This window comes from Nansenia antarctica (assembly GCF_963989245.1).
Source record: "Nansenia antarctica genome assembly, chromosome: 10".
Classification (NCBI taxonomy): domain Eukaryota; kingdom Metazoa; phylum Chordata; class Actinopteri; order Argentiniformes; family Microstomatidae; genus Nansenia; species Nansenia antarctica.
Window position 1 is genome coordinate 12,662,461 of NC_137680.1, and position 12,525 is coordinate 12,674,985.

The 12,525-nt window shown below is 43.7% G+C and overlaps 1 protein-coding gene across 1 annotated transcript in view; it reads right to left on the bottom strand.

Moving 5' to 3' along the window:
• The window catches only part of usp45 (ubiquitin specific peptidase 45), a 40,644-nt gene that overhangs the window by 13,986 nt on the left and 14,133 nt on the right, over positions 1-12,525 (bottom strand). The window contains exons 6-8 of the mRNA XM_080540106.1: positions 5,132-5,283; positions 2,332-2,427; positions 1,790-1,920 (exon numbers count right to left, since the gene is read on the bottom strand). Of these exons, the coding sequence (XP_080396232.1) occupies positions 1,790-1,920; positions 2,332-2,427; positions 5,132-5,283 (379 nt within the window). The remainder of the gene's footprint in view (positions 1-1,789; positions 1,921-2,331; positions 2,428-5,131; positions 5,284-12,525) is intronic.

Here is a 12,525-nt window from a genome sequence, read left to right on the forward strand (position 1 = left end):
CAGCCATGTTCAGAGCAGAGAGCTCCACACTGCCAGACTTTTGGGGCATTTTCGCTGAACTTTGAAGACCCACCAAATATTGACTTTTCGGACTACATAAACATTGAACATATCTACCAAAACTTTAGACTCTCTTCTTTCATCAGAAAAAGAAAGTTTGTTTCTAGCCTCTTTGAGTGTTTAGAAATCGGCCGTAGAACATAGGGTGGTTTCAGCAAAAACACCTGATTTTGACCAATAAACAGAGAAAACGAGCTTTTTCTGCAGAACTTTTATTTTTTTTATTTTTTTCTGCACTTTTTCTGTATCATCCGACTCTGAACTGTTTGAAGAGTCGCGCAATGCTCCGCGCCGCAATGCTCCGCGCCGCAATGCTCCGCGCCGCGTTTGGCACATACCCTGATCCGTTTCGCCATTACTACAACCCACAGCAAGCCACTTCCTTCTCCAGGCTTTTATCGAACTACTGCCCCCATCTGGGACCGAAATACATTACACCCAAGTCTGAAATTCACTCGCTAGGTGTAGAACATGTCAATAACGCGATCCCCGCGATTTTTTTTTCTTTTTTCTATAAGACGCCAATTGGCGTCTTTGGCAGTCAACGTTACTATTCTATAAGACGCCAATTGGCGTCTTTGGCAGTCAATGAGTTAATGAGAGTGACCTATATGTGTCTGTGTGTGAAATGAGGTGTGTGTGTGTGTGTGTGCATGCATGCTGCCTGTGTGAACGCACCAATGAGTGCATGTGCGCTACAGGCTGAGTTGGTGCCAGGTGAGGTGGCTGCATGCACGTACACACGCTTGCTTGCACACACGCTCGCACACGCTCGCACACGCTCGCACACACACACACACACACACACACACACACACACACACACACACACACACACACACACACACACACACACACACACACACACACACACACACACACACACACACACACACACACACACACACACACACACACACACACACACACACACACACACACACACACACACACACACACACACACACACACACACACACACACACACACACACACACACACACACACACACACACACACACACACACACACACACACACACACACACACACACACACACACACACACACACACACACACACACACACACACACACACACACACACACACACACACACACACACACACACACAGCTGATGAAAGGCAGGGTACCTGGGCACACGTCCTAGCCGCACCAGAGAGACACCCAGCCGGCTGACAGCCACCCAACCATTCCCCGCCATCACAGAGCCAACCAACCAATCATACCAACCGCCTAGTTCAGGACCAAGGCATTCCACACTGGTCCAATCTGGGTCCACCTGGTCCTGCCTGCCTGCCTGCCCGCGCGCAGGAGCCACACAACCTGGGCCAAACCAGCCGTATGTTCACCCTCGACCCACCCGACCGCTCATCACATCACAGAGAGACCTAACCAACCGACCAACCATGTTCAAGCGTTGTACCTTGATGCAACGCCCCACACACACACACACAATCCGTCACTCACATACATCCGCTGTAACCGCCAGTTAACCCTGATGTGTCTTCTATCACGACACAGGTGGTGCAGAGGGAATGAGGAGCGTGAGAAGGGAGAACGCTACGCTGGTTTGATCGCAGCATGGAGCTTAAGAGCCATTTTGTGCCGATTATTGGTGTCGTGTTGTGTTGTGTTTCAGGAGTCCCTGAACGATGTCCTGATGAGAGAGTTGTGTGTGTGTACGTGTGTGTGTGTGTATGTCTTACTTCTGACAGAGCTGGTTGAAGAGGATCTTGGGGTTGACAGGACCCTTGCCCCCCTCCTTCATACTATGGAGGAAGAGGAACATGGCTGAGGTCAGGGGCTCCGGGCTGGGCAGGGTCACCGTCAGCGCCCCCTGGAGGCAGACCAAAGACAAGCAGAGGAAAAAAGAAAACAGGTTACCGTTACGCAATTGAAAACATATAAGCAACAAAATACTTATTTTTTTTCATCCAATGCAGTATCCCCATAGAGAAGATTTAAGGGCTGCACCATAGGTGATGAAGGGGAAGGGGGGGGGTTGTTATTACACCACATAGGTGACTGAGGGGTTGGACTTGCGTGCATTTCTTACAAATAAAAGAATCATGCATAGAGACAGTGATTCAATCATATTGATAATGAATGGTGAACTAAATCGTTCTGAGTGTTCTTCAAAGATTATGAGGACTGGACTACCATGTGGGAGGGGGGGTATTGAGAGTGGACTGTACCAGGTTTGGACTACCCTGTGAGAGTGGGAGAGGTTATTGAGAGTGGACTGTACCAGGTTGGCCTCAGCAGGGGGGCAGATCTTCAGTTTGTGGCCCTTCTCCTTCACATCCTGAATGAGGTCGTTCAGCATGTGTGTCTGGGACAGATTCTTCACCCAAAAAAAAAAAAAAAAAAAAAATCCATATATGCATGAATCCACATTATTTTTAACTTGTGGACAGACAGGGCAGAATAGCTCAATATATCTAACATACTATTTCATCATTCACCTGGCTATGTGGGAGGATAAGACAGGTCAGAGTCATGAACAGAGAAAACAGATAGATTAGAAAAGCACAATGGACCTATATCGTACAGTCTGTGAAACACACTGTGGCTCTGCATTCATATGAAGACATCTAGGAATCCCTTCACAAAAAAGAAAAAAAGAAAACAAAAAGACTCATTTTCATGATGATGAGTGAAACAGCAAGCCATCTGAGTTTCCCGAGGAACCTGTGCACACAGCACAGAAGATCATTATGGCAACAAAAAAATAAAAAAAGGCTTTCAAATGAATCGAAAAGAAAGAAAAAAAAACATTTCAGGTGAGGAGATGGCCCAGAGCACTGTGTGCCGCTATTGTCCCATCAGATTACTGCAGAGCATCCTCTTTCTTCCCTTTCAGAGGACATTTGTGTTGTCACATACTGGCAACGAGGAGCTAGCATTGTGAGCATACACACACACAAGGCTCTTTCTCAATGATGGTTCTTCACCAGCAAGATGGCAATTTTAGAGGAGACAATAACCAAGGATACTGGATAGTAGAGAGAGAGAGAGAGAGAGAGAGAGAGAGAGAGAGAGAGAGAGAGAGAGAGAGAGAGAGAGAGTGAGAGAGAGAGATGCTAGCTTTGGTTTCAATCATGGGTTTGCCCTCAAAGGTGATTAACAAAACGGCGGAAAACACCCTCCGCCCCAAAGCATCATTCTGTTACCATGGAATTGCCCTTGTATAAGAACCGTGTCTGTGTGTGAGTGTGGGGAGTAAGGGAAGAGTGTGTGTGTGTGTGTGTGTGTGTGTGTGTGTGTGTGCGCGTGTGTGCGTGTGGAGAATATAGTGCCCATCTGAATGTAGCCTACTTATGGGAGGACATGGAGGATTTGCTAGTCTGTCAAACCCATTGCTCAGGAATTTCTCTCGGCCAGTAAATGCAATTAGTTTGCATCCTTTTTTTTTTTTTTTATACTTTTTTCCCCCCCCACATTTTATGGACAACAAACATCAACAGCAGAAAAAGAAAAAACATACATACACAAGGTCATGGGGTCAGCAAATACAGCATATAAACGTACAATCAGTACAAAGAATCACCATCTTCATTGGCTAAATAATCGCACCATTTTCCCCATCGTTTTTCCCCCAACTCTTTCTGAAGCCTTAAAGAGAAGGTCATTTGTTCCATTAGATGCAAATGCTCGACTGTTTTAACAAAAAGAGACCGACAGTAGGGCAGCTTTTCTGAATGCATCCTTTTTTTAACAATAAAATTGAAGCCATTAGACAAGTGATTAACTCCTGTGTCAGGCATGAAAAACATGTCTCCATTAACAGTCCCAAAGACAGCTGACATAACAACCACTAAACCATCAACCTGTGCTCTTGATGTCCTGCCAACAAGCTTTTTAAAAAACATATTTTGCTGTGTGGTAAGCAAACTAATACAAATGAACTTCCCTTTCATCAGGATTTTTTCCTGAAACCCGGAAAACTGCAGTTATCAAGCCTTTACTAGCCCTAAATGATCTCTTTGATGACTTTCAATTAGGCTTTCGCCCCCTACATAGCACTGAAACGGCCCGTAGGTTCTTAATGGAGCAACCCTGCTCAGGAGTTGTCGGGAGGATATTTGGTTGTAAATATTGAACACGTTTAATATTTACGATTGTCGGCCCCGACCATTTTCAGAGAAGATTCAGTGTTTCCTCCAGGATTTTTCACATTAGTGGCGGAGCGCTAAGATTATATTTATGTGTGTACCGGCCTTAAATCAGCCTACTATCACCTGAAAAACATAACAAGAATGAGAGGTTTCATGTCCAAACAAGACCTCTACTAACAGGCCTATCTAAAGGAGCTGTTCGGAAATTGCAACTCATCCAAAACGCTGCTAGGGTCCTAACAAAAGCAAATAAGTTTGAACACATTACACCAATCCTGAGATCTCTACACTGGCTACCAGTCTCTCAGAGAATTGAATTCAAAGTACACCTAATTGCATACAAATCACGAAATGGTCTTGGACCAAAATATACACATCTCCTCCCACCCTATATTCCAGCAAGGCCCCTAAGGTCAGCTGAGACTAACCAGCTAATCATTCCAAGAGTGAAAACAAAACATATTGTAGCTTTCAGTCACGCTGCTGCATGCTCCTGGAACAAACTCCCTGAAGAAATCAAACAGGCCCAAACTCAAAAAATATTTAAAACTAAGGGTTAGGGTAAGGTTAAAAACCTTCATGTTTTGCAGCAGTTATGATTGAACATTAACACTTCTATCTATGTCTTTTTATCCATTATCTATTATCTTATTAAATGTTTCATATATCTGCAGTAGTTATGAGTTTAGGCTGAAACATGCTGAATTGTTCATAATCCAAGCGGTGTGAATTCACTGTAAATAGAGGCAAAATGTGTTTGCAAACATTTTACACTGCGATCTCACACGCCGTATCGGCCAGGATAACAGTTGAATACAGATGCAGTAATAATAAAAAAATCAGGGTCTACTATCTTGTTAAATGTTTATCCATTTATTTGATATATATATACGTATATAAATATATATCCCATAATGCCATTTACTGTACCTGCATGACAGCATTGAAGAAGCAGGTGTTGCCAAGGTTATTGATGCCTTTGACAGGGACCAGTGTGCTGTTGTTGACCGGGCTTTTCCCCCGTGGAGGGTCAGCGTAGTCCAGAGGCTCCTCTCTCAGCTTGATGATCTTAGATGTTGTTCCTATGGGGAAAACAACAACATACGCATCAATATAGTATGTAGTGGAGGACTTATTTTTTTATTTGTAAACTCAATTTGCTGAAGAATGTGTACTACCCATGTTAAAAAAAGAAAAACAACTTTATTATCCACAAAAAAGAAAAAGAAAAAGAAAGAAAAAGAAAAGACGGATAAACCCCATTTGAGTATATCTACAACTATTACCATTTTTGCAAAAGGTTAAACGGCTGATGCACACATGTGCCTCGTTCTTTTGAGGTCCACAGAGAAAAACACAACGGCTAAGGTGTTTAGGGCCTGTATCAGTCTCCAGCGACCAGACTCTAAACAGTACGTTCGGGGGGAGCCAGGTTGAGCTGGGCTGCATCAGGAGGCCTGTTTCCCTGTCCCAGCGCCCACCGGGGAGAGTGTTGGCATTGTGGGGGGGGGAGTGGGTTAACTGTGAACTGTGCGCTGCAGCGGCGGCGGGCGGCAGCTGGAAGGAGAGCAGGGTCATCTGGGAGTGAACAGATGACAGCTGGAGAAGTTTCCGCTGGCTAGGGAGGGCAGAGACGCTCTCATCCCCAGCTGTTCCTCCTGCCCTGCCCTGACCGCCACAGCTCAGGCTAGGCCAGTGGCTAACACTGACATAATAGGCTAACACTGATTGACTAGGCAAGATGGAGTCAGAATCGACCAGCCCCCATTGACAAAAAGTGAGCGATCGCAGTTAGGAAGGCCTCCTAAGAGGTGGGTCGCCCTGTGCGAGAAAAAAAAACCCTAATGCTGGGTGAAGCAGAGATCAGAAGTCAGGGGACCTAGTTTCTTGACATGGGGTTGCTATCTTAGAATGAGGCCCAAAAACTAAAAGCAAGGTGCTAGTCGACGCATTGGGAAAGACAGTAACTAAAAAACAACACAGGGCAAAAAGAACATACGTGAACTTCATCACGTACAGAACTCCCGCACTGTACAGAGGGCGTTAAACAAGCGAACAGGTCCTGGGACGATACAAGCAGTAAACAATTAACAGTCCGTCCTGCCTGTCAAGCCGTTGTCATCGGTGCTCTTTGTTGAGGAAGACGAGTGGCGTTCCGTCATATTAGGCACTAATGAACAAAGCAAGTGAGAGGACCGAAGGATGTTGAGAATCGAGAGGGGGGGGGGGTGACAACTGGCCCACAACCCCCCCCCCCCCCTCCCCACCACCCCCACCCACACACACAACTCACTCTCTCGCACACACAGACACACTATTTAACCCGTCTTTCATGCTCTGGTAGAGAGGAAGCTGCCTAACTAGGAATGAACACACCACCTTGCTATGTCCCTGATTGGTATTTTTGCTGTACTGCGTTTTGTCTCCCCATCTCTCTCTCTCACACACATACACAAACTGTTAATCAGTACTAGTGCTGTCCCAAACGACTATTTTTCTAACGATTAATCTAGCGATTATTTTATCGATTATTCGATTAGTCTAACGACTAATTTATCGATAAGTCTAACGATAATTTTTGTACTGTAAAAAAATAAATAAAAAAAATACGTATTTGTCTCCACCTCACTGCTATGTTTAGCCAACTTGAATGCCAACATGGCCATTTAGAAGTCTGTCCATCACCACAACACATAGCTAGCTAACGTTACTCTCGCTGCTATGTTATGATTAGCTAAATTGATGCTAACGTAGCATGCGAGCTACGAGCTAGATAACGTACAGTAGGTGCTCGCACCACAATGACAATAGGCTACCGTAGCTAGCCAGCTACATAGCTAACGTTACTAACACCAGAAGACAAGACATACGAACTGTGGTGAGCTACATTGCTTGTGTAACATTAGCTAGTAGCTATCCATTTTTCACTCATACACTTAATTGTCTCGCCTGGTAAAATAAAGGAAAAAAAAAAATTTTTTTGTTTATTTACGACTAACCGACGCATATTACGCTAACCGACGTATTGACGTAGTCGGTGACGTCGACGACGTCGAATAATCGTAACAGCCCTAATCAGTACCCTTCTAATAGAAGACATTTCTGAATCTCAGGTGGTCCAAATCGATATGTGGCATTATAGTGAACAGAATCATTAGCCCTTTACACACATAGTTCCCTGTAAATAACATGAAATCCGAACCCGGGACCACCAGTGATTTTCACCATTCAAACATGAGCTAAATGCCCTAACAATCCTGTGTTGCACCTTTACAAACATGCAATGGCATTCCCGGGTTAGCACACAGTCCAGTGGTGCAGAAGATGGCCAGCTAGCCTGAGAAATAACATTGGCTGGATAAATTAATTGACCTGCTAGGATTGGCAATACATCAACCGAGCTCTGTGACTAGCTCACCAAGTCCCTTTTGTCAAACTTGTATAGTAAAGCCTGGTACACACATAAAGATAATCTGGCGGATTTGGGCCCGATTTCCCCCCTTCCAACCAAGAGCAGCAAACGCCCAATTATCGGATGGCTCTAAAGATTATCCTACAAGATTATCCTGTGGTGTGAGGTGTGTTAAGAGTACATTTCTCCCGACAATATGCTCAGAAAATGGTCGGGGCCGACGATCGTAAATAATGTTTAATCAAGTACTCTTGTATGTGGAAAGTCCCGAGTCCGATTGTGACGTGGAATGGAATGTAGCCAATCAAGAAGCGAGCTGACTCATTTTGAATGGGACAAAGCACAAATTTGACAGTGCGACAAAACTCGCACGCCGTGTGCTTTGTCCCATTCAAAATGAATGGAATCGAATTTTCGCCGTGCGATTAAAATCGGGGCCGTGTGTGTTGAAATGCAATGTTCTCATAGACTTCCATTCAAACTTCAAAATGGAATGTTGACGCGCAACAGAAATCGCACGCTGTGTGCAGAGCCCTTTAGTCAATAAGGTCAACATAACTGTGCCCCTCATTCACGGCCAAGGTGTGAGTAAGAAACAGGAGGACTCTACCCCCAAGGCCATAGTGACAACTACGGTACAATCCTTTACCCCAACCTTACTATCCTCGCAAGGTATAGAAAGCATACACGCACAAACATGACCTCTTATACAGTTAAACTGTGAGTCATTCAAACCCAGTGAACAGTCTATTCATCCAACAACCAGACATGGACAAAACATCATGTTTTCTTCTCTTCCCCCAGCAGCTCCAAACTGTCACAGTTGAAATATATGTTGGCTTTCCTCTTGAACCAATTGAGAGTCCTTACACGTTGAAGGCCTTTAACTTTTCTTTTGAAAAATAGAAATAAAAATGAAAAATGATTTCAATGCCTTTTTATTCCACCAAAGGTTGTGACTCTGAGGTTTATGAATAAGTTTACAGAAGCTACCTGAGCTGTCTAGGAGGTAGGCACTGTAAGGCACAGGTTCCCTTCAAAAAGACATTAATCGTCGATCAATGGGACTTACATGGATACATGAAGGACGAATCAATAAAAAAATCAACTGTACGTAAGCTGTACTGTACTACCCAGCACTGCTTTGAAAAACCACTTCATCCTTAACAACCATCTGTCCTTTAGATCTCCCAGTCTCCCAACACAAGATAACTTAGCAATCCTACATATCGCAATAAATCGTTTATTATTGACGAGTAAGTCCTCCACAATGAGGGCAGGTGTGGATGTTCTTGACTGTGCTGCTGTGCTGATGTAACTGTGTCTGGGAGTAAAGGGAGGGGATGGGGATTCAGCTCAGGGACGGCGAACTAACGACAGTGGCACTCCACCCCAGTGGTGCCAAAAGCATCTGGCCCCTCCACTCTGGAAACATCTGGAGGCCTGTCTGTCTGGGGCTAAACAGCCATCAGGGACGGGTCCATATGTCTCCACACCCACACACACGTGCACGCACGCACACACACACACACGCACACACACACACACACACACACAAATGTAGATAAGGGAATGAGTGCTCCTACACAGACTAACCAAGTGGGACAAGCTAGAATTAAATAAACAAAATAAAAAAGGGAAAAAACTAAAGAGATAATGACGTTGTTTGGTATTGGTATGTCATTGAGAATGTGTGAATAGATGGGTGTGTATAGTTACAGTGGAGGAAATAAGTATTCAACATATTTCCATGGCAGCTAGTCACATTAAATTTAGACCAGACATTACAATTAGGAAATAGTAACATTCCAATCCATTAAAAAAATCTATAAAAATGTGTGCAATAAATGTGTGGAATGACGCAGGAAAAAGTTATTGCAGTGGGTACAGTTGTCACAAAGAAAACAATAGGCAATGCACTCCAAAGGCCCTGGGAACCTTGTTAGGGTATGTGGCATCATGAACTCCATGAAATACCAGGACATTTTTAATCTGAATCTGGCTGCCTCTGTCATGAAACTAAAACTGGATCGTCATTGGATCTTCCAAAACGTACGTCCAAATCAACACAAAAATTGTTCACTGAACACAAAATCAAGCTTCGGCCATGTCCATCTCAGTCCCCTGACCTAAAGCCCATTGAAAACCTGTGGGCTGAGCTGAAGAAGAGAGTGCACAAGGACCTAGGACCCTGGATGATCTGGAGAGATTCTGTAAAGAGGAATGGTCTCAGATTCCTTGCTCTGTATTCTCATTGAGGTTGTATAAAGTATTAAATGATTAAATTGATTTAAATTAAAGGTTGGATGTAATTTTCTTTCAGTGTGACATGAAGCTAATTCACCAAAAAAAATAAAATAAAATGTTACTCATCTTTACCAGGGGTGCCAATAATTGTAAAGGGCACTGTATGTGCCATCTAGAATTCCGACCGACTCCTTCCTCGGCTAAGGAGAGGGATGGGGAAACTGGGAGGAACGGGGATGCCTATGGACACACTCCGCATCTGGGACCGCCACTCAAGGTAAACAATGTTCAGGGCGCCATCTGCCAGGGATCGGGGGAGGGGTTGTGTGGGGGACAAGGTGGCGAGGGGGGGGACAACGAGCACAAGCATATGGAAAAGCAGATTTTTCCTCTCCCTGCAGCAGTCAGAGAAGGCAAATGTCAGCATGCGCTGTGTCCACGCTTGACTGTGCCGCGCTCGGCACCACCACCTGGCCCTCCTTGCTCAGCCACCGAATATGGGCAGCAGTGACACTGTGGAGCCCGTCCCCAGGGCAGACTAAATGATCACGATGCCTAATCTCTCTCTCTCTCTCTCTCGAAACTGTGGAATGCATTAGTAATAATTAATCAAATGAAAAATGCATGAATGTAACATGTTGTGTGAGGGGAACACCACTATTTAAATAATTCATTAAATTGCACGTATCGATATGATTATTGATACTATCAAATAATTATCCAAATAATTTCAACATGACTTTTCTTCAAAGGATCAATGAATTATCAAGACTGATGTATAACATAAAACATATTTGAGTTGTTGACAATCAAAACAAGTGTACAGTTGTCCCCCACAAATCATGTAGCGCCCCTACTTGTGTTAATTGGTGACAAATGTCATATTTTTCTCCTTCGAGAGAAATTAAAATGTGATATCCGTCTATGGACAGTATGTCAGATAATGGACTGTTTGATAGGGGCATTGATACAAAACAGGATTTTTAAAAATAAGTAATAATTATATACAGTAGGTAGACGAGGGACATTTATACTGATTTTAAGTCTTCTTAATGGACTATACTGACTAACGTTATGGTTGATGTCAATGAAGTGAAATATTTGCATGGATCCATTGTTTTCCATAATTTACATTACTATTATCACTTACGCAAGCGGTCTTTATACGGCCGTACCACATGTCCTGACTACAGCTCAAAGAGACAGAAGATATTTGGAATGTGTTATTACTATAGCATCCCACTCCCACCAATCACTGACCAATCAGTGTAATTTTGTAAATGTCAGATCTCTACAGTAAGACGCATCATTCGCCCAAGGTTCTTAAAAATTGTCCCAGTGGTGTCTGAGATATTGCATGTGACATACCAACAGACGGAGGCAGATCCCCAGTCCCCGATTTCTCTGTAGGGGATAATTATCACAAATGAAATAGCCGATACTCATAAGCACTGATAATGAATAGAAAAAATGAATAATTTCCATTTTGTTCACAAAGCTTACAAAAACGGCCTTGGCTGTCAAGTGTTTTTTTATCAAAACCCCTCTCAAGCAGCCATTAATGAAACAAAAAAGCAGATACTTGTATGAGAAAGCTTTATCAAGGCACCACCATGACCTGATGCACATCTCTGTTTTCTACCAGACCTGTGTGGAGAGGAGAGAGAGCCAAGTACTGCTCTCCTCATGCAGCACAGAGCAGGGTAGTCAAGAGGAACGACGGCCAACACCAAATGTCTTATTAATTTGTTAATTTGTTGTGACTGCAGGGCATGAAAAGCCTGCTTTCTTGCCATCTGAGGCCAAGAGAGCCCACTGTCATGTTTAACACACACACACACACACACACACACACACACACACACACACACACACACACACACACACACACTCCAAGCCATTGATGGCCAGTCCCTGTTTGCCCTAGATTAGTGTGCAGTGGTGGGAAAAACGACCAAAGCACCCTTGATTACCTTCATAAAAGGACCACCAGGGGAAAACCTTTCCTTCTGGAGGTTGGTTACCTTGCACGGTTGACTGACAGCTACATCATAATACATGCCCTGTATACAATCTGTGCCCTGCATTGAGCATTTTTTCTTCTTTTGGCTCTACACTCCTAAGCCCTTTCTTCATTATGGTGAACATTCTTCGATGTGCAACCAAATAGCACCAAATAAAAGTTGAGAATCTCTACATTAACATTATTATTTTTTTTACTAGAGCCTAAAGAAGAACAATGCTTCACTATCCTATTACTTACAATGGGCACTGCATCATAATAATAGTAAACAAGTAAAGATTTCATGAGTGATATCTGTGCAGCTCCTAGTTCCATAATACAAAAAAAAGCAAAAGAAAACAAAAAGAAGAAAAAAATACTCCCGATGATTTGATAGTTGGATGGATGAAAATCAATACCAGAAAAGATAATGGGGAAAACACACCGAGCACCAAGCTCTGATGCCTATTCAGAAGGAAACATTTTAATTTCTCACCACAAAGACATCCCAGCTGTGTTACAGCTCTCTGAGGTCAAGTCTCCTTTTACCGGGACTCTGGTACTTGAGCTGAAGGCCTTGTTGGTGAGAGAGCACGGTTAATAGATTTTCTTTCTCTCTCCCTCCCCTGAGCAGTTGTTGTACAAAACTATTATGGATTCTGA